Source organism: Alexandromys fortis, unplaced genomic scaffold, assembly GCF_014885135.2.
Source record: "Alexandromys fortis isolate MF-2015 unplaced genomic scaffold, M_Fortis_MF-2015_v1.1 scaffold_28, whole genome shotgun sequence".
NCBI lineage: Eukaryota > Metazoa > Chordata > Mammalia > Rodentia > Cricetidae > Alexandromys > Alexandromys fortis.
In genome coordinates this window covers 3899876-3927761 of record NW_026067901.1, presented here as the reverse complement: position 1 = coordinate 3927761, position 27886 = coordinate 3899876, and the positions used below count along the sequence as shown (strand labels likewise).

Sequence of the window (27886 nt, the reverse complement as noted above, 5' to 3'; positions counted from 1 at the left end):
TGACGGCTTGTGGTTCCAGTGATAGCCTGTGGTCCCGGTGATGGCCTGTGGTCCCAGTGATGGCCTGTGGTCCCAGTGATGGCCTGTTATCCCAGTGGTCCTAGTGATGACCTGTGTACCTAGTGATGGATGTCTAAACCAAACATACCCTTTCCTCCCTAAGTTCCTTTTAGTCACCATCCTTATCTCAGCAACAGAAAGCAAATATACATTTAGCATAGCATAATCACTTAGAGTTGCACTTAAACTCTGTGTTTGCAACTTTGATCTCCTGATTCCCCTGCTTCTGCCTCTCAAGGACTGGGTTTGTAGATGTGCACCTCCACACTGAGTCTGCTCAGGTCCAGAGACTAAACCCAAGGACTTGTGCATTCCGGGCAAGCATTTTACCAAGAGAATTAAATCTCCAACCCCTAATTCTTTACGTCATTGAGATGAGCCATTAGCTTAGTTTCTGAAGCATAAATCTACCCTTTAACTTTTGACGGACATAGACTAGGGTTAGGATGCATGGAGTATGTAGGCAGGCAGCAGCGTGCCTCCTGAGCTGCTCTTTAACTCTCCAAGTCTTGCAGGACTGTTCAGTTATGGTACCGTGGCAATCTACGTGAACCCTGCTCTTCTGGGACAAGCAATAACAACCACTGCTTTATTTATTAAAGCTCACACCAGGGCAGAAACTCTGATGTGTTTGCATTAATTCAATCATTTCTTGAAGCCACTATCTAGTTTTTCGCAGTTCACTATCCCCTGAGTTTTGGAGTGGAAGCTTGAATAGCATCCAATCCAATGGGGGTCATTTAGAAGTCCAACACACCTTCACACTATAGCAAAAAAAAAAATCTATCACAGTGCAGTGGTGAAGTAAATGAGATTTAGGCAATTATTAGGTAAGTTATAAAATACAGGTCATATTTATCATTCATCAAATAACTTCTCACATGGATTTTTTATCCCGTACTCATAAATCATCTGATATTGTGTATGAGAGCATGACATTTAGATGAGGGATGCTATGTTTATTTATGAATATAAACATAGTGTAGTAAAAAGTGTCCCCCCAAAGCCAAGGAGTGCCATCCACCATGAGAAACTAAGCTGGAAGAAAGCAAGAAAGGATTCCTTCCTAGACGGCACCTTGCTCCTTGAATTTGTATTTCTTTTCTAGCAGAAAAGCGGTCTTGGTGGTTTTAAGTCAGCAGTCTGTGGTTGGTTATTTGTTGCGGTAGCCCAGAGGAGCAGCTGAAAAGGGAAAAGGAGATATTAGCTAGTGTGTTAAAGAGGACATGTGGCTGAACACAAACTGGTCTACAATACTTGGCAATTCAGTATCGTAACAGCTAAATACACAAGCGTGCTTGCTATGACTTGTGATTAATACCATTTGAAACTTCGTCTTTCTCAAGATTTATAAAGCTATTTTTTTTATCTTATGTGTACTGGTGTTTTGCCTGCATGTATGTCTCTGTGAGAATGCCGGATTCCCTGGAACTGGAGTTACAGACAGTTGTGAGCTGCCATATGGGTGTTGTGAATTGAGCCCAGGTCCTCTGGAAGGACGAGCAGCCAGGGTTCTCAACCACTGAACTATCTCTTCAACCCCTATAACTCACCTTTTTTAGAGATGGTGTCTTACTGTGTAATCCAAACTGGCCTGGAACTCACGGAAATAATCCTGCTCTGCCTCCCAAATGCTGAGATTTTTTTTCCCCGAGACAGAGTTTCTCTGTGTTCTAGCTGTTCTGGAACTCTCTCTGTAGACCAGGCTGGCCTCAAACTCAAAGAGATACACCTGCCTTTGCCTCCCAAATGCTGGGATTATAGGTGTGCTCCACCACTGCCTGGTACCTTTTTATTTTTTGTTAGGATTATGAAAACAGCACAATGGTTGAGACTCATCTCTTTAATGACATCCTAAAACACTAAAGAATGGACCAGCCAGGTCTTTGGACTCAGTAGTTGTAGTGAAGAGGTGTCCCAGTGAGTCCTAAGAGCTGGAAAAGGGTATTCAGAAAGCCTCCTTTGTTTCTTTGAAATATTTAGAGGAGTGTTCGTGGTCCCCACCCCTCAAAGAGGCAGAGAAATGAACTCTGCTAGCCCATGGGAAGAGGGCGAGGATCACTGTTACTTCGTGGCTCCAGTAAAGATGACCAGTGTCATCAAATACACACACAGACAGTTTTCACTCCTCTCTAAGCTACTGGTGCCTATTAGTTCTCTTGTCTTTTTCATTTTAACTCCCCAACCCTGCCTCCTGTCTCTCATCTCTTACTGCTAAAATGCCTAGACAGAAGAAACCCATTCTCATTCTGGCTTTGCCTACGCCTCCAAATAATATATTTCATTACCTACCATGGATCTCTGAGCCTGAGAACAGCCTACAGCATTCCCGCTGCTCCCAGCTTCCACACACCCAGTGTCTCTTGCCTCTCCTCTTCTTTATCTTGCTGGTTTCTTCAGAATATTCTGATGTCTTCTGGTTAATGGGTACTGTTTCTGCTATTCCTTGCTGCCTAGAATTCGTTCCTTCTCCCTTTTCTTTGTAAGTAAATTCTCTTTAGTTTTCAGTGCTTGACTTAAGGGTCTACCACCACCATTTAGCCTTTTACAGCAGTTCCTAAAGACAGCTTTATTTTTCCACTCCAAATCCCTCTATTTCCTGGTGGTGGAAATGTCTTTGATGTTGATCGAGCCTCGTCTGACTAGTATAGTGATCATAAGCCATCTCTGGTCTGCTATTGAACGGGAGCTCCCTGAGGAAGTGCACCTGTTTGCCTTTGAAACGTCAGTGCCTTGTTCTCTGGCAAACTGGCTGCTTTTGATATGTTTACTGGTTGGGCAGTGTGTTTGGTACTTTATCTGAAGCAGGGCTCTTGACTTGACAGCGAGTATTTTTTCTGTGTTGTCTCAGTCAAATCTCCCTTCACCTTTTTGTTGGATCCACCAAACGTCTCTAACAAGGGCCTATTAGAAGGGAGTTTATAGCGGGAAGAAAAAGAACATCTGTAAGGAGAAACTAAACTAGGAAGGGAAGGATACCCAAAGTGGTTTATAGACATGTTTGTTTTTCAAAGTCAGCAGTCATATACCTGTGCTAAAAAGCCACCCCAAGCAGCACCGTGCCCTGGAAATGAGACAGGAGCTGGGTCTCAGGGCTGGAGAGTGCTGAGCCAGGGGCATAGGAGAGAGGAAAAGAGAGAAAACAAGACTGCCCCTCTCGGTCCCTGAAGGAGAGTGTGTGCCCCTCTGAGAGGGCTATTACATTTATTCTGCTCCTGTAGGAAGCACAGAGAGTACAGGCAATAGCAGCCACAAAGCAGGGGCACGTCTACTTCTGGCAGGGATGGAGGGTCACTGCTTGCATGACTCCTTTGTTTTAAAGACTGTTGAGGAAAATCTTTGTCCTGTCCTTTATGTGCTCAGGGCTTCTGAAGCCAGCTTTTTAGTGGAAGGAGGTCCGTGGGAACTACAGGCTACAAGCAGGACAGGGGGGAAATCATGAGAACGGCAGTATTATGGACAATTTAGTAAGTATCAGGCTAAATGCTAAGTATAAAATAGTTTTTTATTTTATTTTATTTTTTAAAGACAGGATCTCACGTTTCTCCGCTGACCTCTGCTTCCCTAGTGTTGGGATTAAAAGTGTGTGCCACCACCACCAGGCTTGACCCTGCCTTTTTCTTAAAGCCAGCAAAGCCCTAGTAAATTGTACCCTTCAGCCACCAGGACATGAAGGGTGAACAGGAAGGCACAGCTTATTCACTCATTTCTGATTTTAAACTCACGAAACTGATTTTCCAGAGGGTTTTTAACCTTAAGACACATTTTTGCTAATTTTATTATTTGACTATTCGGTAATGTGTGAATGCACACGGGTTACACTTTCATCCTCTCTCTCGTCTTCTCTTGCTCCAGTTAGCCTCTCTGGAGGGCCCCTAGTCCCTTCTCCAGGCCCAGGACTTTGGTTGTTTTATGATCCATTTTGCTTGCCCAGGGCCATTTGTGTGAGTTTGGTTGGAACTATCTACTGGAGCATGGTGGGGTCATCGTTGGGCACACAACTTCCCTACTTCTTGAATCCATCAGCAAAAAGGTCACAGTGAGGGGTAGGGCCCCGGATCCCGCTCCATCTGTGCCTGTTGTTGACAAGATCATTTTATACAGGCATCTACAGCTGCTGTGAGTTCATTGGAGGGGAATCTCTCTTACCCAAGAGATGCCAGTTCTCCAGTTCTCCCTATCTTCTGGTTTTTATGTTCTTTCTGATCTCTCTCTCTGTCTCTCTGTCTGTCTGTCTCTCTCTCTCTCTCTCTCTCTCTCACACACACACACACACACACACACACAAACACACACACAAACACACAATTTTAAAGGAGGGGTGTTATTGGTGTTATTGACGGACACAGTTGATGGCTAGGTAGCCCAACAGTGGCCATCTGCCATCTGCACACTGGACAGGCAGAAAACCTTGTAGTTTGAATTTAGCCTTAGTACAGGGCTGAAGACCTGGAAACTTGCTGCAAAGTGTGTTTTGTGGAGGCAAAGCTGATGGGATAGGCTGGGGTCTGTGTCCGTAGCTAAGGGCAGCAACAACAGATGTGTTTGTTCAGTGAGCAGAACGAACTTGTGTACACCGGCTGGCTTCCTCCTTCTTCACTTATCGGTCCCTGCCCAGACTGTTGGACAATGTGGCCCACATTCAGGGAACGTCTTTCCCCCTTCGTTACTGTCCCATGTGCCAATGTGTCTGGAATCCCCACAAACTTATCCAAAAGTGTACTTTTCTGGGCATCTCTCAATCCATCAGTATTCAATTGAACACTTCCATTATGCTAAATATATCTATCCTTACCCCGACTCTGTCCTCAACTGTGGTCAGCTTATCAAATTCATATATGATATAAAAAATACACGATGCTGTCTAGACTGGAATTTGATTGGGGAGAGGTAAGTAGAAGCCCTACTGTCTTGGAGTCTCTTGTAAATGCCTAGCTATTGCTTTTGAGACCCAGTGCTGGCCAATGCTGCTGGAAAGGGGCTACTCCATGGTCTCTTTGGTTGTGAGCCTTGGTTAGTTACCCTTTCCTGGCAGAGCTATCTCTTCCGTCCTTCTCTCTTTAGTCGTAGCCACTTACACTAAATCAATAGGTCTGACTCTGAGTGAAGTCTTTTAAACAGGAAGTCTGACAGGAAGGAAGACTGGCATTCATTGAGCACCTACTGCATACCCAGTGCTAATGGTATTTTATGCCCGTCAGGTCACAAACCCCCTGATATGTCTATGAGATGAAATGGAATGAGAATAAATAGGGAGGACAATGGTCTAAGCTCTCAGTAGGATTTGTTCTTAAGTAGGCCATTAAATCCACATCCACTTTGAACGTCTCTGCATTTCGGCGAAGAAAGAAAAACCACAGGGTTCCCCGCTGAAGCAATTGGCCTCAGGCTATTGCTAGTAAGCAGTAGGCTCAGATAGCACACCAGCACTCCCCACTCCAGGTTGTCTTACTGGGAAACCAACACACTCCCTGATACATGGGAAGGATGGATGAGAGGCTGAAATGTGTGCTCACAAAGCCACCCTGTCAGCTTGCTCTCCTTTGGAGTGAACTCCCGGGCTCTCACTAATGGAAAACATGGCGGCACAGTTGCACACGCAGCTGTCCAGCATACAGTAAGCGGAGCGCTTATCTCCGTAAGTCCCCCACAAAGATCCACACAGAACTGCTGTCCTGCCAGATCCCCTAAAGGAGGCTGACCTGGATCATCTAAGTGGTTGCCCAAGTCGAGGCCGTAGGCTTCTGGGGAGGAGGATGAAGAGAGGGGAATTCATACTAAAGAGATCCAGGCCTTCGCCTTGACTTCTCAAGAACACACAGGGATGTTTTCCAAGCTTATTCCTCAGGTTATTATTAAATAAGGAACAGTTTAAATAGGTTAACAAGCTCCATGCAACCGAGGCCAGACAAAGACAAATTTCCAAGTTTCTGACTGAGCTCTCTTTAAGTGGAGGCCCAGAAAAATGCACCATACAGAATGTATGTGAAACAGTTTCACTGTTTAATACATGCTTGGGGAAAGAATCCTAATTATAATAATAATAGCACAGTAGACTCTAGTGATTCATCTGTGAAATGAATCCCCAACTCACTGAAGGATTCCTGGAATTCACTGCGTTAGGTACTGGCGGGTGGGGGCAATGGTAAGGTTTTGTCTCTGCTCTCAAGCAGTTCAAAGCATGATGGGAGGCATAGAATAAATTGAAAAACAAGTAAAATCAAATATAGTGTAATGCACACAATGCTGGCATAGGTCACACTCAAGGGGGTTTGTAGAAGCAACACAAAAGAGACTTGCTAAGGACCAGTTTCCTAAAAATTAACTATGACAACAGTGTCAGTTACAAAGAGGTGGAGCTTGCAGGAGGGCCGGCGGTTGTGCGCACACAGGACTTGCTCTCTGCCTGACTTCAAATCTGCAGATACCGCAACTGCCTCTTCTTACTCAATTCCCTCTGCATCCTCAGGCCAGCCAGGAAAAGGGCGCTCTTGTCTTCTTAACTTTGCTTTTGTTGGGATACTAGAACTAACTTTTTATTTCACTGTATAGAATGTGCTCATGTCCAGTCACAACGGGCTCTCAGTAGGCAATAGCTGCCCGCAGGCTGAGTATAGCAACGTTTAAAACATCAAAGCAACCAGCAAGCTGAGACGTTGATCTCAGTGGTGAAGTAAACAGCAGACACACATGAAGGAAAGAAAGGGGTTCCTCAGACCAGGTCAAAGGTTCTCCTGGCACACACTGCAAAGAACTACATAACCGTGCCTACCAGACAATAAATGTCCGAGAAGTGCTTATGTGTGTCTGTGCATGTACACATGGGTGTATGTATGCTTCCATATTTTGTGCACATGAATGCATTAGGATATATCTGTATGTGTTTGTGTGTAAGTGTATATTTATGTACACAAGGTACACATGTACATACAGTACAAATAAATATATATGCACCTATATACACATACATACAGGTACCCATCTATATATGTGCACACATGTTTATGTGCGTGTATATACAAGTATATGTATATGTGAGAGTATGAATGTATACACACATGTGTGCATATGTATATATACATATAGAGAGACACACAGAAAATGAGAGAGAGAGAGAGAGAGAGAGAGAGAGAGAGAGAGAGAGAGAGCGAGCAATCTCAAGGCAGGTGTGAGACTCCGGCTGCCCCTGCTGTGGGCTCCTCTCCCCACCCCCACTCCTTCGCATCAGGACACAGCAGCAGGGATGCTGTTTGACCTGAGAGGCGGCCTGAGAAAGTTAGCGGTCCTCGCTGTCGCCGCCGCGCAGGTTTCCCGCAGGGTGCAGCTGCTGTGGTACCCGCAGGCCGAGGCCGGGTGCTCTCCCTAGGCCGCGGTAGCGTCCCTGCCCAGCCCTGCCCTGCCCTGCCGGGTCCGGCTCCGCAGAGGCGCGGCGGGAGGGCGGGCGGGGCGGCATGTGCCCGGCGCGGTCCGGGGCCGACTCTGCGGCGCGGCAGGAGCGGCGAGGGCGCCCGGCGTAGGCGGCGGCGTGGGCCGCGGTATTTATAGCCGGGTGACAGCAGCGCGCCGCGGCCCGGCCGTGTCGCCGCTTGCTCGTCCTGCGTCCGCCGCGGTGGCCGAGCCGCGCGCCCTCCGGTGAGTACGCGGCCCGCAGCACCCTTCGGCCAGCAGCCCCGGGTGCGCAGGCCGGAGCCCCGCAGCTCAGCGGGCAGGGGTGCGGGCGCCGGGCGGGGACCGAGCCAGTCCGGGCTGCAGGGGAGGGGCCGCGGGCAGCCGGAACTTTCCCGCTCCACCGCTCCACCGATTCCGGGGCGCAGGGACCCGAGCCCCTGGCTGCTGACTAAAGGAACAGGTTGCACTTCCTAGGTGTCCTTTCGGGAAGAAAATAGAGAGGCCTGTGTGTTTGCGAACTCCGTCGTGACTGGATCAAAAACTAGTTTTCCATTTCTATTTTGAAAAATACCACAGGCCCGCAAGTGTCTTTGACCGGGGAGATTGCATCTTGGCTGCTATGGTTCATTCTTCTCTCTGTGGAACATCGGGGTGTGTGTGTGTGTGTGTGTGTGTGTGTGTGTGTGTGTGATGCTTACCTTGATATTAGTGCGTGGACATAAAAAAAGTGAGTTGAAGTATGTAAGATATGAGGTGCCCTCACCACAGTCTAGAAAGCTTTTATGGTTTGATTTATTTTCTGAAACAAGTTCTAATTTGCTTAATATAGTGGTAAAATCTCTGTGTAAACTATTTCTGCTGTGTTCATTTTTTTAAAAAAAAAAATGATGGATATAGTATTCTTCCTATTCCCTCCGTCTTCGTAGTTAAAGAGCGATTGGGGATTTTGACTCAGACGTTTATCACTTCCCTCCCACACACTCTCCATCTAATTCTTGTGATCAAAAATCCGGTACCCATGAGTCTTACTTAATTAGCTTTAAACTGCCAGTCATTTAAAAGATAACTCCATGAGCAAATGAACTTTAACCCATTAAATATTGTTGTCTTGAAGTAGAATGACACCGAGCAAATACCACCGGAAGGGCAGTCTATGCCTCTTCAAAGGGTCCATGGTCATCGTTGTCCATCCTTGATAAGGCGATAGGGCACACCCCCAGTTTGCCATTTCATTGGGAACTTGTCTTTCTGGAAGACCTTCAAACCAACTTTGTTTTTGGCTTCTGGGTTAAAATCTTGTTTTGATTGCTGTTTCAGGGACTGCGGGGATAAAAACACAGGAGGAAAATTACTAAAGTTTGATACAACGTGAAGAGAAAGGATGTGACTGATGGATGTGGTCCTGTCACTTAGCTGGGTACCCACAGTCCCTCTGCAGAGCCACTTAGGTGGTTGTATTGATTGCTTTAGAAGGTTGCGCTTTAGTTAAAAGGCTATGTGGTCTTTGGACTGGACTGGAAGCAAAAACCCCAACTGTACTTTTGTGATTGGTGCTTGCATTGTAAAACCTGTAGTAAGTACTTTCTCTTCTCCTGTAGCTGTCCTTGTTTGTTTGTTTTGGAAGCAGTAAAGATGGAAGCCAGGACCCTGATAGTGACTGATTGATTGCCTACACCCTGTGCCCCTCAGCCCTTCTAATACTTCTCTACTTCCTTTCAACTTGAGATAAAGGCCTATGCTTATCTTGAGGCCTATCCTTACCTAGCTCCAATCCAGGAAATACATATTGATTTGGTTCATCCACTTTTCTTTTATTTCTCCTTTTGTGGATTTGGATGTTCCAGGACAGCCAACTTTCCCTACAAAGGAATCCTCTTCTTCTCCCCACAACGCTTGTGTTATCCCTCGATCATGTCCGTTTATTCATCTGTTCGCCATCAGAGGGAGTTGTGTGATTAACAGGTTCAAGTCCTCACTGGGTACCTCTTTCCTTCATAGCCGGGAACATGGTGCTGATGCATAGTTAGGACATCTGCTGCTAGGCTACGCAGAAGCAGGTATTCCTGTGTGTGCCAGTTGGCATCTCCATGACCTTGGGCAGATTGTGCCCCATTGGATCTCTGTGTCCTTACTAGATGGTTCCGTGTAAGGACTAATTGACATAGTATGTGAGGAGTGCTTTCCAGGAGCCCTACATATACAAATCACTCAAAAGATAATGTATTTTTTTGTATCCCCTGAAGTTCTCTGTTCTCCTCAGGAAGTATGTTTTCCAGCCCAGGAAGTGGCAGCTTCATTCTAGATTTTTTCCTAGCCCATCCCTTCTCACATCCTCTCCATCAGTAAATCTCACTGCTTCCTTTTATGGGTCCAGAAGCTGAGCTTTGTAAACTGCCTACACTTCTACCCGTCTCCTTCCTGGCAGTTGTCTCTCTTTGCTGCCCTGCTTCTTGCCCTCCTGCAGAGTGTTCAGAAGAGCAGACACTGTGGGCCTGCTGACACCATCAGCTCCCCTGCTTCCCTCTGCCTGAGCTTGCTTCCAGCCTTGTCTTGTCCCCCACAGACCGGCTTCTTAGAAGCTCTGCGCTTCCTGAAGCACACTATGTCTGGACGCCTTCTCAGGGGCCTTCAATGCCTCCTCTCAACCTTTTCTCTATTAGTTTTTAAAATACTGTCTCCTTAAGGGTTTAATATTTGTCCCTTACAAAGAAAGTATCAGATGCCTGAAAACAGGGCCCTTATCAGTAACCTTCCGATCCATGGTCCACTCTCTCTGAAATGGGAACTCTGTATATTTCTGTCACCCAGAGTTATTTTGTTAGCCATCTATCAACCATCCACCTATCCATCCATCCACCCTTCCGTCAATGTTTATTTAGTCCCTACCGTGTACAGGTAACTTTAGCACGTGTCCGTCTGAGAGTGGTAGATGGTGAACCAATGACCGGTAAGTGCTATTCTGGAAATCAAGCCAGACTTCATTTCCCCGTTCATGGAGTCAGACTTATCCTGGAAGGCTTTGATCTCATGCTTGCCGCTCAGTGGCTGTAGAATAGTGCTTTCTTGACATCTGCCTTGATCTAGAGGGCCTTTCTTTCAAATTTGTGACATTCTGGTCATCTGGTAGAAATGCAGCGTTGGAGCTGTTACAGCAGCTGATGAATGGTCAGTTTTAGCCTGTAGTTACCAGCATGGTCATTATAGCTGCTGTGTAGAAAACCAGAGACTTCCATGGCATTTATGGTGACATTGCCTCACTGTGATTACTCATGAGAGAATTTAGGGGCATGGGATTTTCTCCTTCCAAGAGGCAGACTGAACATCAGTGGTGTCTCCCCAAAGCACCATCAAATCAACTCAGCTCCTTATGCTGGTGCTCCAAAACAAGGGACAAGAATTAATCCCATGGCCCTTGGTTCTTTCTGATCTTACTACCAAGAGTCGTGTTGCCTAGTAACAGTAGCCTCGTCATCCTAGAAGTATTGAGGATCCTTTAGGAAACTTCCTAACACACATGCAGAGGGGAAACACAGTGTGTAGCATTGGTCCTGGGTGGCCCACATTTGAATCACACCTCTGACCAGCATTGCTGTTCTGCAGAAGCTTCTAATCTCTCTACGTTCCATCATCAGTGTTTGTGAAATAGGAAAACGAGAGTGTCTTCTTCACTGGGCTGCTAGTCAATTGTCTAGGAATGATTGTAAAGCTCACTACTATAGATTCTGGCGTCCAGTGAGTACTCAGTCAATGTGAGCGCTTTGAGACAGTGATGATAACGCAGAGCCATGCACTGGTGGCATGGGCCATGGGTGGCTGTCAGTGCCATTGTTGCAGGCTTAGGGTTGGATGCCTGCCTTTTATCTTTTCTTTAGCAGATGCTGACCGTCACATGGCTCTGTCATTCTGAGCCTTCTTAGACAAGGCGAGCTCTTCTGTTTCCGAGTGTCCACTGAGTTTATTCAGTAGGCATCTATCTATTGCCCACTATGGTGTCAGCACTCTGCTCTGCCTGGAAGGAAGTGGCCCCTGATGATCTCTCTGAGGGGGAGCGAGGGAAGAAGATAAACATATAAGCGGATGGTTTCACTAGGAACTGTTAAGCGTAAAGATAAAGGCATTCCCACATACAGCAACCGGGTTGGGATTTTTAAGAAACAAGAGATGTTTGCAAACTCTGTGCCTAGTGCATGTCTGCTGGAGAACCTCAATCTTGGATTCTTAGTGGCAGGGTCAACAAAGAACCCATGGTGCCTGAAGGGCTTAAAATGAACTGCAGAGGTGGAAACAGTTTCGGGTTTGGCCCTCTGGATCATATGGGACGTCTAAAGCACTGGAAAGCCAGGTCTCAATGACTAGACCAACTTGGCATTCCTTGTGTCTAGACGCACAGAATAAGGATGGGCAAAGATACCCAAGCTAACTTGTGAGTGTTTGAGTTATGGGCTCCCATGAAAAATAGCACTTTAACTTCTGGATATAAGGAAACAATAAGTCCATCCTAGTGTTTCTCCCAGAAAGACCAGAGGATCAGTGTCAGGGTCTTGCTTCATTCTGCCGAGATAATGAGTCAGCCGAAAGCATGGCTGAAAGAGCTTTGGTAAGACTGACCTCCAGCACTGGCAAATGAGAATGGTCAAGCGAGGCCTGGGTGTTACAATTGTGACTTTTTTTTGGTGGTGGTGGTGGTGGTGGTGGGTCTGTGAATTAACGGGTGGCAAGTGCTCTGAGTTTTCATTTCCTTGTCTGTAACATGGCAGGAGCATGCGGAGCATCGCTTGGGATTAGCTGAGATCATGCACTGGCAGAGGGCTCCTGCTCAGCACCATAGTTCTGTCTCCCAAAATAGTGTAAGTGCTGGGTAGCAGCAGCTGTCTCCAAAAATTTTTTGAATGTGCTCGTTTAACTCTGGCGTGTGGACATTATATTTCCCACAAAGCAAGATTCTGAAGTTAAAAAAAACCAGCCATGCAAATCAGGGTATTTCATTTTTCAAAAGGGGTCCAGGGTTTGTGTTTATTCTCTGGGTTCTCTGGGTTCCTATCCCCCACCCCAGGCCTGTGCACCTGCTGTGAGAGAGCAGGTAGCCGTGGCAGCCTCACCAGAATTATCACTGGTAAGAAAGGAGCATAGTCACCCAGAAGACAGACTTAAATGACACCCGTGTCTGTGTGTCTCTGTCGCCAGGCATGTACGAATTAAGACCTGGGGTCACTGGGGTGAGTTTTGGAGAACTGCTCTATGGTGCTGGTTTCTGGACACTTCCAGGGTCTTTGCATGAAATTTTGTTAACAGTGGGCCAATTCCTATGTCTACTGCTACGACTATGCCTGCCATTCCCTTTTGTTCTTTACGGTTTGCTTTGCCCTCTGGTGTGACCACACCTATTTTAGAGCTCACCTCATGGACAAATTACTAGTCTTAAGACATCTGGACTGCAGACCCTGGGAACAGGAATTTCTCAATGATGATGAAAGATCTTCTGGGACTTGACGTTGCTTGGCAGGCTTGTGAACTGAAGGTGCAGGACTATGGGTGATTGTATGGCCAGTCCGTATGCATGCTAACGCCGCCTTTCTAAAGCAGTTGTGACAAATCTTTATTAACTTAGATGATGGCTTTAATTGACCTTCATGATCTGGGAGTAGAGACAGGATTGAGGGCTTTGGAGCCTGTTCTCAGTTCTTTCACTGACTTTGAATCACGCTAGGCTTGTGTGTCACTGTTGTACTTTCTGTTAGGAATAAATGGAAACCGTTATCAGTGCCCCACCCCTGCCTTCTCCAAGGGTTCAGGATCTGTGAAGGAGTCTCATTTACACCCGTCCTTCCTTCCCCACGGGAATAGTAGGATATATTACAGGTTTTCTGTAACAGCATTCGAGGGTTATGACCCCAGACTGACATTCTCATGACACATGCAGACATCTAACACACAGCTGTGTGCACTTTCCGGGTCTCCCCCCACCAGCTTTAATCTCCTTGGAATTATTTTAAAAAATTGTGAAAGGAGAAACATGAACTGGTAGAAGTCAAAGTATATCCTTGATAAATTTTGTTTTTCAGTACATAAGCAGTTATTTTTGTTGGAGAAGCAGGTATAGCCGAGTCTGAGCGTCCAGTCAGATGAACACTCGCTTTAGCTATAGGCTGACATAGCCCTGCTCACAATCCCATATACCGTAATTCCCTCCGTAGGCCCCGCCCAAGTCTGCCTGGTCTTGTGTAGCCTATAGCTAATGCTAGCGTTCGTCTGACTTGGCTCTCAGACTTGGCTATGTCTGTGCAGGTCCCAGATGTTGCTGTGGGAATTACGTGATTTTGAGGTACCCTTGTGGCTTTGCAGCTGACTGCCGCTACCTAGGAAGAGCAGCCAGCTAGCTGTCTCCGCCCAGGGAACCACCCTGCTTATCACGATGCCTGCAACTTGAACCTGGCCATTTCTTTCTCCGAATTCTCCCTCTTTGTACCACCCCTCACAAGCAGCGTGGTCCGGCTCTGCCTACCCCCAGGAAAATGCTTCGTATAGACTTAGCTATGTTAAAACCTTTTTCCCCCCCAAATGATCTAACCAGACCGTAATTTTCTGCCCATATTCCCATTTGACAATGTCTAGAAAAAGATTTGGAACTGTATCCCATATCCATCAAATTACTTAATTACGGCTGGGAGGAGAGGGACTTGGGCAAAGTGTTTGTAATGTGTGTGTGTGTGTTCAGCTTACTTCGGGTTGTAGGGTTATCCTAAGATAGCATGTCTAAAAGCGTCATGCAGACTTTGTGCTCTGTGCCCCCTCCAAGTCATCTTAGTCATTATCTCACTTTTGAAAAACGTCTCATGGAGACCAGGCTGGCCTCAAACTGGCTAAGTAGCTCGGGCTGGCCTTGAATGCCCCAAACTTCCACCTTTACCTCCTAAGTGTTATGATCAACAGGTGTGTGCCACCAGTTTTAGGCAGGGTTCTTCCCTCTTTTGTCTCTTTCTCGCCCCTCTTTAAATGATTGTCTGTCTGTCTGCGAGTCCTCCAATGGTAGGAGATAAGACTAGATGGGAGGGTGAGGGCAGAGCTGATGTTCTTCCACGCAGGTCCTGCCACCTCGGCAGGAACAGGTGTTTTTTTCCCACATACCTTCCTGTAGAGCTGTTACAGGTCTGAACGGGTAACAACGGCGAGAGAGATGGCTTGTGTTCCTGCTTTAACCTTGTATCTTTCCTCATGCAGGACAAGCAGCATCGAAGTCTTGAAGGATGGGTAAAGACTTCCGCTACTATTTCCAGCATCCTTGGTCTCGCATGATCGTGGCCTACCTGGTCATCTTCTTCAACTTCTTGATATTCGCCGAGGACCCAGTTTCTCACAGCCAGACAGAAGCCAATGTTATTGTTGTTGGAAACTGTTTTTCGTTTGTCACAAATAAATACCCTAGAGGAGTTGGCTGGAGGATTTTGAAGGTGCTTCTATGGCTACTGGCCATTCTCATAGGACTAATCGCTGGCAAGTTTCTGTTCCATCAGCGCCTCTTTGGTAAGTACCCTGTATCGCCATGCTGCTGGCTCTTGCCTTGCTGACTTTGACCCAGTGGGGTGTGGTTCCCACTGCTGATCTGATTGATGATGGTCAAGAGGAGGGGTATTTATCCAGCAGATACTCACTTGTCACACACCACACACTAGGCTAGAGCATGTATAGGCAAAGCCTCTGCTCACGTGAATACTTTCCTTCTGTAGGAGGGAGGCCAGCAGATAATTGTGTAATACTTGATGAGTTGATATGCTGGGGGGATGAAATCCGATGTGAGAGCTGTGGCTTGTTTACCACTAAGAGACTTTAATAAGTGCATATTGTACTCAGCAGATAGCAATGGAAGAGTATTGTTCTTGGCAATGATAACAATGGAGGTGGGGAATTTGGGGGTGATTTAGATGGAACACCTTGATAGAACAAATAAATATGACTACATTTAGTCTTGGGATTAGGATATGGGACGACATCATAGTTTTACAGAGGACAGGCGCAGAGATCCTATTCCTTAGACGCAGGCCCGAGGGAAGACGAGGCTGAAGTGGGTGTATCTGAGGTGGTGAAGTGAGGAGGAGAGCGTCTCGCCATTGACAACCCTTGCTTTACTATGAAGAACAAAAGTAAAGGCGTTTGGATGATAAGGGGTTTTAAGGCACATGGTCCAGGCTTGGAACACTGGGTAGAGGGAGGTCAGTGGGCTAGGGATTGGTGGATGGACAGGCTGCTGATTATCACAGAGAGTCTCCAGGGATAACCACTTACAAGTGTGAATGGTGCCAATCTGAATTGTCCAGCATAGTCCCCAGAACATGGGTTTGGAAAGCTGGTGGAGGTTGCTCAGACTTGTATACTGCAAATAAATACTGGTAAGGGGGATCTGGCTGGACAGGAAGGCAGCTAACAGTCTGCAAGGAGCCTGAGAGAGCTTGGAGATTTAGGCGAAATCCAAGCATTCCAGAGTTCAAGTGAAATGAAAGTAATAAAAGGGAGAAGATGTGTAGGTGTGGTTGAACAACAGTCATTTTTTCGTGGAGATCTCTAGGGTGTGGTCTTTAGGGTCACAGATGCTGGTCAGGAGGTATAGGTCACTGACACCGAGGATACACCGGAGCATAGTGTTAGTTGGCTTTTCCATCAAATATGGAACAAGCATGGCGGTATGTGTAGTTATTATATGTGTAGAAGCAGCTAAGAGTGGGTTGTGAACGTGAAAGTCTCTGTTTCCGAAATGGGTAGCGAGTTCTGGAGAGAGAAGCCAGTAGGTTTCCTTACAAGTAATAGCTACAGGTGCTTGTAAGCTATTTGGGGAACTTTAAAAAACGCGGTAGTTACGGCAAATGGGCCAGACTATTAAGGCTGGAGGAAAGCATCCGAATCTATGAAAGGACGGCTGAGAACATCTAGTTAAAATACTGGCCTAGTAATGACGGGAGGTGATTTGACTTTGAAGTGGCTACATTTTGCCAAGTTCTTCTCTTATAAACTCCGTCTCTTATACTTGAACCAGATTTCACTTGTGCCTTGCATGTCAATTCTCCTGTTAATATAAGTAGTTGGGCTGTGGAAAAGTCACTCAGATTTCAAGTGGTTTACTGAGTATGAACTATTTTAAAATAACGCAAAAGTGCACCTCAGCTTTTCTGCTTACAATGGGAAAGATTTTCAAGTCACTTTTAGTACTTGAGTTTGACTGTTACTTTTTCTTCCCTTTGCTCACAGTCTCTGAAATGAGGCGTCTTAGAGAAGGAATCACTGGTCTGCCAGTTTCGTGAGGGAGGTGAACGAACTCCGGGTTGAGCTTCCTGATGAACTCAAAACCTGTGTTCTCTGTCTCTTTTCATCTCTCTTCCTCCTTGGCTCACAAACTCTTAATCTTTCCTCCTAGCCATTCTCTCCTGCTCTGGGTCACTGTGGACTACAGAGTGACGTTATTGTATTGCTAAGTGATCCCTACCATCTACAGGATGGAATCCAAATTCTCTGGATTGATGGCCGAGCTCTTGATGACTACTACAGACTGACTTTTGCCTTTCCATGGTGCACAGTGTGTTACTCTCAAACCCACTGCCTCCTTTCAAGAAGGACGCTTAAAAGAAATCCCACACTAGCTCAGAATTGAGAATAATAGATGGTTATTTATTTAGGGGTAGACTCACAAATCAGAATCCTCTGCTGGAACGGAGAACAGAAACCAAATCCCGCAGCTGGAAAAGAGAGCTGATGCATGCTTTTAATCGGCATAAGTAGTATAAGAAGCCTCGCCCCAGTGGGCGGTTAACTTAAAGGCTATTGGCTGTATGATTTCCTGCAGGACTCCTTCACTGTCCCTTTTCATAGCCCTTCTGTGTCACTTGGGCCCCCTCTGACACTTCAGACTACTTCTTTCCCCCTTCGAGTCCCAGGTGATATCCCAGTTGAGATATCACTGCGTTCGGGTTGTCTTCTAAAGCCGTCCTGCATTATTACAGTTGTCTGTTCTCCACAGGAGACTATTTGCTGCAAAGCAGTGTGGCAGGATGCCCTCGACTGATAGCCTGCAGCATTGTGGGAAAGCATCCAAGATTTGATGCAAGCACAAATGTTCTTATTGGCTTGACAAGTGATAAATGTTTCCGTCTTGGTTCCCAGATAGGTAGCCTTTATACATAATTCATTTTTTAAAAGCTATATTTAAGCCTTTAATGATGTGAGGCCACAAGCCCACGACAGTGATGTTGATGATGTATTGAGGGGACTAAAGCTTCACGACAAGCACAGAACTTTGTGCTACCGAAATACCAGGGTGGTTTATGAAATGATCAGAATAATTTCGCGCCATCAGGGCAGCAATCGCACCTTTTGTGAGTCTCTAATAATATGCCAGATGGTAGATATTAAATAAAATTCCATGTCCCCTCCAGTTCATTATAAGTCTCTCAGATGCTTTATTATCTCCACTTAGGAAACTTCAAAAGAACACCATGATACTATTAATTTATATACAAATGAGGGACTGGAGTGATACAGTGAGCACCTCTGTAACATGTTCAGTGGTTGCCCATCTATGTGTGAGATGCAATATTACAATTGGAGTTTTACTGCTATGTCGAAGCAGCATGCTTTTTGTGTTTTGGGGTCTTGCTTGTGGCCTTGAACTCTCAGCTCCCCAAGAGCTGGGATTGCAGGCCTGATTCACCATACTAGCAAGGGCAGATGACTGAGGAGTACATTCAAAAGAATTTCTGCAGTTTCAAGATTAACTCTTGCTGGTTGTCGTATAAAGACATATCAGAAGGGAGCTCAGTTGAATCACTCTCTGGTGTCTCTCTTTTCTGTTTGCTTGGACGAGTCTTGCATATATAATATGCATTCAAATAATATGTTCTGGCATTATTTTCTACCCATGGATAGAGAAATTCTGCTTGTGATATTTATATAAAAAGAGAACTTAAGTTCATTTAATAATTATTTTTTATTCTAAATATAAATGGAAGTGATTCCCAACAACATGTGCACTAGTTTATGCATCAGGAGGTTGGGGTTAAGGAAAGGGAGGAAGATCTAATGTGCTTGACACACAGCATTCAATCAATTTAAAGGACCGGATAAAGATTTCTTCATCTTTCCTATATTGATTTTGCTGATGTTGCCTTTTCCTTGGAAACTATAGAAAGGTATTTCATTTGTTCATCCATAAAATATGAGATAGGGAATTTAAAATCTGGTTAAAGAGACAAGGTACATAGACATGAAAAATTAAATACTCTGAAAATAAAAGGGAATGCATATCAAGTATCAAATGAATAGTCTACACCAAGTGCTGTGGGAATTTAAGAGGGGAGGTCAAAGTGGGCTAGCAAGGTGAAAGGAAGCTTGCCTAACCTAGTGGGCTCTCAGCTGAGTCTAAAGCAAGAGTGGGCTTAGGAAGAAATGTGTTAGGAGGCCTTGATGTCTATTATGGTCTGGCAGCTCTCTCCAAAGCTCAGCAACATGAGGGATTCCTTCCCCAGCGAGACTTCCTGCTCGCTACCCGCTCTCTGGAGACTGTCTCTGGGCCTGGAGGACTGACCTTATCTTAAAGCTGTGTGTAAGCCTCGCAGCCTGATTTATCGCTAGCATTACCCTTGGCACAGGTTCCTGCTAGAAGCCTTCCCCCTGCTGCTGTACACACTGCATAGGGTAACAAAGACTCGCTAGGGGCTTTGCTATGGGACCCTGCTGCCACATGTGAATCTTACGATAGGAACATGTCACTGAATGCAAACTAGAATTTCCCCTAGATTGCCCAATCCTATATATCTCCTGTACTCTGGAATAAAGTTGATTTGATTCACTGAAGTCGTATTCTGGAGGGCTTTCTCCATCACATCAATAGCTAGCAGAACCCTGTTCCCCACTTCTGCTCCCCCCACCCTCATGGACCAATGAATCAAGGATCTGAAGAAAGAAGAACCAAAGAAATACAGAGGTCAGGACACGGGGTAACTGGTGGTGTTGGCGAAAGATATAAGGGTGATTCGGGTTTTTAAGTTTGGGCATGGTAATGGTAAGAGGAGAAAGGCTTGTCTGGAATGAGGTTGTGAAAGGCTTGTTCTAAGAAAGAGTCGGAGAGACAGTGCAAAGGTTGCTGGCTCTTAAGTTCTTTGGTCTTTAAATGCTAGTGTTGTGACTTTAGACTTATGTTCTTTGAGTTTTGGGAAAATCTGAAGAAACTATGAAAAAGTGGCTAGTGACTGAGGGAGTTGATGAGTCAGATCTGAAGGGGGTTATAAAGGATAAAGGGGAGGCCTGGGATTTAAAGAGGTCCCATTAACCAGGGTGAGAGTGTTCGGGCCAGTGTGCAGTGGGGAATGGAGCAATGGGAAATCAAGCAGGATGTGAAGGGGAGAATTTGAAACTTCCAGAGCTGATGGAACCTGAGGTGTGAGCCTCAGGGTGAGACTGGAGGTAGCTAGGGCAGCCTGGGTGGGATGCACGGCAGTCTGAGTGTCTTGGGGCCGAAGGAGAAGAGATAAGGTTCTGCTTCCTGAGGAGCGACAGGCAGTGTCCATGTGTCTTGAAGACTCTGCATCATGTCTCACTAGGCTTCACCTGGGCCATTGCTCTCCTCCCAAACCATGAGGGCAGATTTGTTCCTTAAAATACAGTGCACGCTCCTATGTTCAGCAGGTCACCCAGCTAAATACCGCACTCTCAGACTCGAGAGTGTGAATAGCAGCTGGACGTCTGTTTCTGCAGATAGCATGTGGCGAGGGGAAGGAAGGGCTAAAAACAGCCTTTGTGGGAGTTAGGGTTAGTTTTTGCCACTAAAAGCTCTTGCTGACATATTGGTAAAAACATGGGCCTGGTGTTTCAGAATTGAGGACCCTGGACTGTGGGTCTCTGTTTGGCTACAGTTGAGAATCTTCATTCTTAATCTCTTTGTTTCCCCCAAGATATCTAAGCTTTATTAAAAACATCATGATTATTTTTTAAAGGGTTGTGACAACAGAGGGCTGGTTTCTAGACCCCTAAAGAGAACTAGATGGCCCTAGCAGTCTTACGATTATGTTATGCAAACTATCAATGGCCTTCTATTGTTTTCTTTGTGCTTTTCATTGTTTTATTTGTAAACAGAAAGTTTCTGTTTTTTGAGGGGAGTAATTTCACTATATCATGTGGCTTTAGAAGAGTAATTCCAGTCTTTATCTTATGTTATTGTAATCCAAGACAATCAAGAGAGAGTGGCAACAATGTTTCGTCAGTTAAGGAATTTAAGGATGCTGACTGCTTGTCTCTACTGCATAGTTGTAAGTCTGCTTTGAATGTGGTATTTTGTATTTTTAACTAGATCTTTGGTTTTACTTTAAAATAGAAAAGACATGCATTCTAAAAAATATGGGCAAAGTAGTCATGGTGATATGGAATTATTAAGCTATGAAAAATCAAGTAATTTGGAAAAAACATTATTTCAATATAGTGATACGGGTGTGGGTTGAATTCTTTGCGTTAATTTGAGATCCAAGCAGCTCACTGATAATATATGAATAATAAATTCATTATTGCTTATGATGAATGGCCCTTAGATGTATCATAGTACTTAGCGTGCATGTAGGAAAATATATTCATAACTGCTCAGCAGAAAAATAAACAGTTGGTGGTTTTCAGTGTATGATCAAGATGATGAGGAACCCTTATATCCATATCTATCTCATCTACAGATCTGCAAGTGATACTTACACTGTTCAGAGCTTTCAACTTTGTCCTTTCAGTATTATTAAGTACTTGACACTGGAGACAACAATTCTATAAAGATATCACCGCCTTCATGCTCAACAAATCTATCCCAAGCGTTAATATCTTCATTTCTGAAAGTGCTTGAATTGTCAATACTCAGATCCAATCTATAGAGAAAGTACTTTCAGGGCCAGAGATGCCTAAAGACTGGATTGCCAAGCTTGGCACGTCCTTCTGGGAGAAGGAAAGCAAAGCTTGAATGTATAGATATGTAGAAGTATGAAACAGGCTAGGGGAAGCAAACTGAAAAATAATTGGCCTGTTAAAAAAAAATCAACAGAATGTTCTTTATGGGGGAATTTGGTGTGTGTGTGTGTGTGTGTGTGTGTGTGTGTGTGTGAGCTGTTGAGGGTAGGCTCAGGTGTCTGTGGTAGAGCACTTTCCCTGCATGTGTGTGGCCCTGAGTTTGATGCTCAGTGTTGCACAAAGGGTCATTGAGGTGTGGAGCACTTTACAGAGCTGCCCATGACTGTAGTGTTCTTTCTCTCCTGTGGCAGGAAGAGTGGGTAAGGCTGGAAGTCCCATAACTTTGCCCTCCCACCTGCCTGTGAGGGGCTTCATTAGCTTACAGTCTGGAGGCCCATCCTTTAGCACTAAAAAGCAATCAGCTGCAGCCTTCAGGGCAGAATCTGCTGCGCTCCAGTTCCTGTAGGGGAGAGATTACAAACTCAGTACAAAGGTGTTTCAAGGACTTAATTCTCAGGTAGAGCATTGTAATTCAGCAACTATTAACCAGGAAGGTTCTCTAGGTTGGTTGAGATGAGTCATTCACGGTCAAGGGACTCTTTCTTCCCACGTTGATTTTTGCCTCCTACTCCTCATTCCCTTGGGGGAGGTAATGCCTTGCGATCCTTATGGAGACAGCTGTCAAATGGAATGGCAGCAGACGCCTGGACTTATATACCCAGTAAGAGGAAAACCAGCGCACTCTTAGTGAGGTGGACCTGGACAGGGTAGAAATTGGCAGCTCCTGTGACAGCAAGTGGTGAAGCTGGCAGTGAAGAGAGCTTGCTTATTGGATTATTTAGAATTTGTACATTGCTTGTTTTTCCAACATAGGGTAATTATTCCTGACTGAAGCAGGCATGTTATTTGAGTAAATACTGCCTTTTTTTTTCTTTTCCTGGCCTGCTTTTCTTTTCCTTCCTTCCCCTCTCTCACTGCTGTAATTAGACTCAGTCTGAAAGATACTTTTATGGAGTTAAAATAGTGGGCTACTTAGGGGGTGCTGTTTACTGACAAGGGTGTGAGCCGAGACAACAGTGGGCGGTCTTGGTCCCTTCATAAGGAAATTTGCTAGGTGGGTGGTGAGCAGGAGGATGTGGGATAAAGCTCTCACAAGGGGCTATGTTGGTACGAGAAGTTCTAGATAGAAGGGGCAAAGAAAAGCCATCACAAGATGCAGGGGCTTCCAGGATCAGAATAGAGGTCCTCAGAATAGCAGGACCTGCCTGCTCCTGACCGTGAATATCAGGTTATGGGTGTGGGTGGCGGGAGAGGCCCTCCTGTGGTTTTGATGTGGGTGCTAATGAGCGTGATCCAGCATTATTGTTGATGGATACACAGAAACACACAAGGTTCATTTCCCCGGCTCCAAGGTCATCACAATAGCCAGTAGCAAAGTTAGAACCTAAACTCAAATCTGATTTCCAGACAGAAGCCTTTCAGGGACTCCAGATGGCGAACTGGCAGCGGCTGGCCTTGTCTGACTTCGGAGTGGGTCGTGCCAGGCCACTCCCCATGGCTCTGCTCCACATTGTCCGAGTCCAGAGCTTTCTAGCACCCGACAGCCCTTCCTTTGGGTTATTTAGGAAGTCGTTTGATTGACCTGGCAGGAAGGTCTCAGTTTCAGGGCAGAGACCATCTTTGCTGTGGAGCTCCGAGAAACTCCAGAGGCGCTTCCTGCAGCGAGCCCATTCTCAGCAGACTCTCCTTCAGCTTGAGAGGACTGCGCTAGCAGGGCAGTAGTTTTCCCTTGCCTAGCGCACGCATTGCACTTTGTTGTCCTTGAGGGCGTGGCCAGGATAAGCCAGCTAAGAGTGGGCACATGGGCCTGAGAGTGCAGGGTTGAACCTGCTTCAGCAGTTCGGGGGAGGTTATGTCCTAAGCCTCTTCATTTATGGCTGTCCCAGCCCATTCTGTCACCGTTATTCCTGACAAATGTTGCAGGACTTGTTTGTGAGTGTGTTAGACGCCGTACTTTACAGGAAGTCTCAGCACACAAAACCACGACCTGGGTATATTTAGGAGGAGCCTCGGACACAGACGCATGGCGGCGGCACCGCTATCGGATGCCCATCGGACACAGACATACGGCAGCTGCCCTGCAAAGCCACTGAGATGCCAGCGAGGGATAACTGCCGAGAAGTGGAGTGGGCCATCCAGTTTGAAACTTAGAGACTTGTTCTCATCAGGAATGGGCGAAGGAGGTTTTGTAATGCAGCATGAGTTGCTGGGAGTTAAGGACTCTCGGGATGAATGAGTTTGGCCAGAGCATCTCCACTGGGCCCTGTCAGGAATGGAGGATGCGAAGTCTCAGGGTGTGAACAACACCAGCAGAAAGTCTGTTACAGTGGAAAGGGGGCCAAGCCAGGCTGGTGACCATGTGCTGTGGAGGAGGAAGGGGCCAGCTAGTCTGCGGTAATGTTGGACGTTTCTGCATCAGCAGCTTCAGTTAAATGGGAAGCAAGTAATGGAAGCTTCAAGGAAAATTATGGAGGCTCTTTATTTTTTTTTTAAATTGAAAATAGTTCATACAATATTTTCTGATTACAGTTCCCCTCCCCCAGCTTTCCCCAGAATCTCCCCAGCTCCATGCCCACCCAAATCCACAACTTTTCTTTCTCTCTGTCATTAGAAACCAAACAAATACCTTAAAATAATAAATAAAATAGGAAAAAGGCAAACAAACCACAGTTATGGAGGGTCTTGAAGACCGTGTTCAAGATCTCAAAGTAACCTGAACACAACAGGAAACACGGAACGTGTCCCTTCTTCTCTTAAAATCTAAAGCGAGAATGCTATGTGCTTATTCTGGAGAAAAGCTAAAACTGAAATCAAGGAAAAAACTAAGAGTCTTTAATCTCAAGGATGACAAAAATCCCAGCGGTTTGGAGGAAAGGTGAGTGGCCATGGGGTAGCAAGGTGCTACAGGTGGGCCAGCGCCTGGACTCAGCCACTGAGCTCTTTCCAGAAGCAGCACCAGTGAGGGTGGAGTCCCAGAGTGAGTGAGGAAAACCTGCTAAGACAACTACCCAGCCCTGTCTCCTGCTTTAAACAAAGTAACAGCTTCACTGAAGGTCACGTGTTCTTGGAGCCCATCCCTGTCATATATTGAACAGCGACTGCAATGATCTATTTCTATAGCTGAAGCTTGACTTCTCCCTTGATCCTCCTGCTTTGTTCTCCAAATTTGCTGGAAAGATGAATGTTTACCTTGGGTTATTGTAATACCAGGAGAGACCACGAAAAGGCGGGTTTATTTCAGACACGTATGCTGAGCTGCAAGGGCATCAATGCTCCAGTTCTTTTCGAAGCTTCCTGTTTGCCTGAACTTGCTTGCTCTGAGCCATGCCTATCCATTTGTCTCAACTGACTTGCCAGGGTCATAAACCTTCAACATAGGCTTGATGTCTATCATCCAACCAACACAGGGCATCTTCTACATTTGGGGGCTCTAATACTGAAGAATGAAATCTCGGTTCTGTTTGTGTTGAGCTTGTATCATAGTGAGAAAAGACGGACAGATAGATAAGCCATCGCCTGTAAGTCAGAGGACAGAAAATGCTGTGGCAACCCAGTAAGCAGGAAGTGGGGCATGGAAGCAGGGAATGGCAGAATTCTCTCTTTACTAAGATGGCATTTGAATAAGACCTGAAGAAGATGAAGCAGCCACCTGGGTGTCTTTCTGGGAGAACACATCGGATGAAGGGCATGGGCCAAGCACAGAAGCCACAGGCTGGATGAGTCTGGAGCACTTGGTAAGCAGCAGAGGTCACAGGCTAGTGCAGAACCAGCCCAAGGATAGCGGAAGTAGGGGAAGTGGGACTGTAAGCCTGGGGGAATTCATTTGCAAAATCTTTTTTTCCTCCCAGGAAGCGAAAGGAGATCACTAATAAACAAATAAGCTTGCCTATAATTTTTCGCTTGTTAATCGAAATGTAATGTATTCAGAAGTGCATTTGAGAGACACCACGAGAGGGATACAATCAGTGCTTCCGGTCTAGGATTCCTTCCTTCCTGGGAACTCCACAGCTTGGCCTTTTTTAAGGTGGGGCCGACCATGTTCTTCTCCTTCCTTTGGGCAATAAAGCTTTTGGCTTCATTTTTGTTTTTAAGACTCAGTTTTATTTATATTATGAAGCCCAGGTTGGCCTTGAACTTGCCCTTCTTCTGTCTCCATTTCCAAGCCTAGGATGCTGCGTGGGTTAAATGTTTCCTGGGAGTGTCCCTTCTTTGTGCCTGGTCTGTGAACACAGGGCTGCTTTGTGTGGGGACTGGGAGTAGGGGAGGTCCTGAAGGGGATGCTGGAGGCAGCAGATGGGGACAGTCACAATTGTCCTTCAAAGCTGTGACTCTCGGATTCCCATACAGAGAAAGAAAAGCCTTTCTCGGCATGACCAGATGTTCTGGCTGCAGGAGGAGGCGGCTGTAGATGGTGCCAGGGCTCTTCCCAGGCTCCTTCCCGTGACTGCCACAGCCACCGGACTGTGAGCGGAGGCCCCCAGAATGACCCTACATTTCATTTCCAGGTTGTTCTCATGCTTCACGACTGTAACATTGCTGAATCCTGTCCCCGACACTGCATTTTGTAAACACAGTGCTTAGCAAGCCAAGCCTAAGAGGCCAGAACACCTACTTAGTGTCTGGACTGTAGCTGACAGCCCAAACAGAAAGCTGTCGACAGTGGGTGGGGAAGATCTCTAAATTCAATAATTTAGCAGGTCTAGACATATGCTAGCCTTAGATTTGCAGGAGGGCTCGATAGAAGATGTTTCTGCATTCATAAAAGGAGTGTTTTTAGAGGACTGTGTCCGTGGCATGGCAGCTCTGGGCACCGGGGACACAGCAGTGATATAGTCTGGTGGGGACAGCTCTGGGCACTGGGGACACAGCAGTGATATGCTCTCATAGGGGGCAGCTCTAGAGACAGAGCGGTGATATATTCTAGTAGGGGATAGCTCTGGGCACCGGGGACACAGCAGTAATATAGTCTGGTGGGGGCAGCTCTGGGCACCGGGGACACAGCAGTGATATGCTCTCATAGGGGGCAGCTCTAGAGACAGAGCGGTGATATATTCTAGTAGGGGATAGCTCTGGGCACCGGGGACACAGCAGTGATTGGCATGGCAGCTCTGGGCACTGGGGATATAGCAGTGATATATTTTGGTAGGGTATAATTTAGTCACGCAATTCATTAGGTATGTTTGCCTCACCATTTCTGACACAGGGTAGGGTTGTCGTTCCTGGTCTATGGTGTGTTCTGGCTTGTCAGGTGAGAGCAGGGGTACCCGTGGCATTTCCAAGCCAGATCAGCTTTTCTGGAGCATCCAGATTGCCTCTGTCTTCCTTGTAACCAGCAGCATTCAAGACCGGTGCTCTGTGCCTGCATGGCAGGGGGCTGGAGGTGTGGGACAAAGCCTTTGACAGGACCTCAGTGGAGGTGTGGTATGCACAAAGAATGCAGCCGTCATTCCTGAAAACCACTAGGATTCTGATTATAGGTGTAGTGTGGTGTGGTATGGTGTGTGTGTGTGTGTGTGTGTGTGTGTGTGTATGTGTGTGTGTGTGTGCTGTCTGTGAGTATGCTCAAGCTCTCAGAAGTCAGAGAGCTGTCAGATTCCTTGAAGCAGGGGATATAAGCCACCTGTTGTGGGTGCTGGGAGCTGAACACAAGCTCTCTGCAGGTACAATATGTGCTCTTAGACTGCTGAGCCATTTGCCCAGCCCAGAAAGCCACTAAACTTTTGAGTCAGTTTGATATCAAGGCATATATAAATTGATGTGATGTAACAGAAGTAGCACTTAGAGGCATTTGATATTTTAAATACAGCTGAAAAGAACAGAGATTTTTAAAAAAAATCTTTGTTCCATTTCCATCTTAAGGGATTCCTACTTCTGAATAGAGTTAAAAAACAAACAAACAGAGCCAAATGCAAGTTTGAGAATCAGAGTGCTCACAGGAATAGAAACAGGGCCTGGAAAGCTCAGTTAGTGGAGGGCTTGGCCAGATGCACAAACCATTGGATCCCATCTCCAGAACTGCCTACATTCAGGCACTGGAGTGGTGAGTGCCTTTAGTTCAAGGCTGGTCTGGGATGGATGAGACCTCAAAACCCCAAATCAAAATAAGCACAGAAATGAAAAAAATAAACAAGCTGAGAAATGAACAGATCCAAATGCTAATTTATTGAAAAGATTACTATGATTTGGAAATGATACAAAGTCTGACCATGAAGGAGGACAGAAAATACAAATTATTCATATCAAGAACTGAAGAGAAATATCAGTGCAAATCTAAGCAGGCAGAAACTTTTGGAAATGCTCACTGATGCTATTGTGTTAAAATCTTCAAAGAGACGTGTGTGTGTGTGTGTGTGTGTGTGTGTGTGTGTGTGTGAGAGAGAGAGAGAGAGAGAGAGAGAGAGAGAGAGAGAGAGAGAGA

At 45.9% G+C, this 27886-nt stretch overlaps 1 protein-coding gene across 1 annotated transcript in view; it reads left to right on the top strand.

The window, feature by feature from the left end:
* Positions 1-7494: 7494 nt before the first annotated feature.
* The window catches only part of Tmem117 (transmembrane protein 117), a 437541-nt gene continuing 417149 nt past the window's right edge, over positions 7495-27886 (top strand). Inside the window, exons 1-2 of the mRNA XM_050130964.1 lie at positions 7495-7692; positions 14668-14970. Of these exons, the coding sequence (XP_049986921.1) occupies positions 14694-14970 (277 nt within the window). The 5' untranslated portion in view covers positions 7495-7692; positions 14668-14693. The remainder of the gene's footprint in view (positions 7693-14667; positions 14971-27886) is intronic.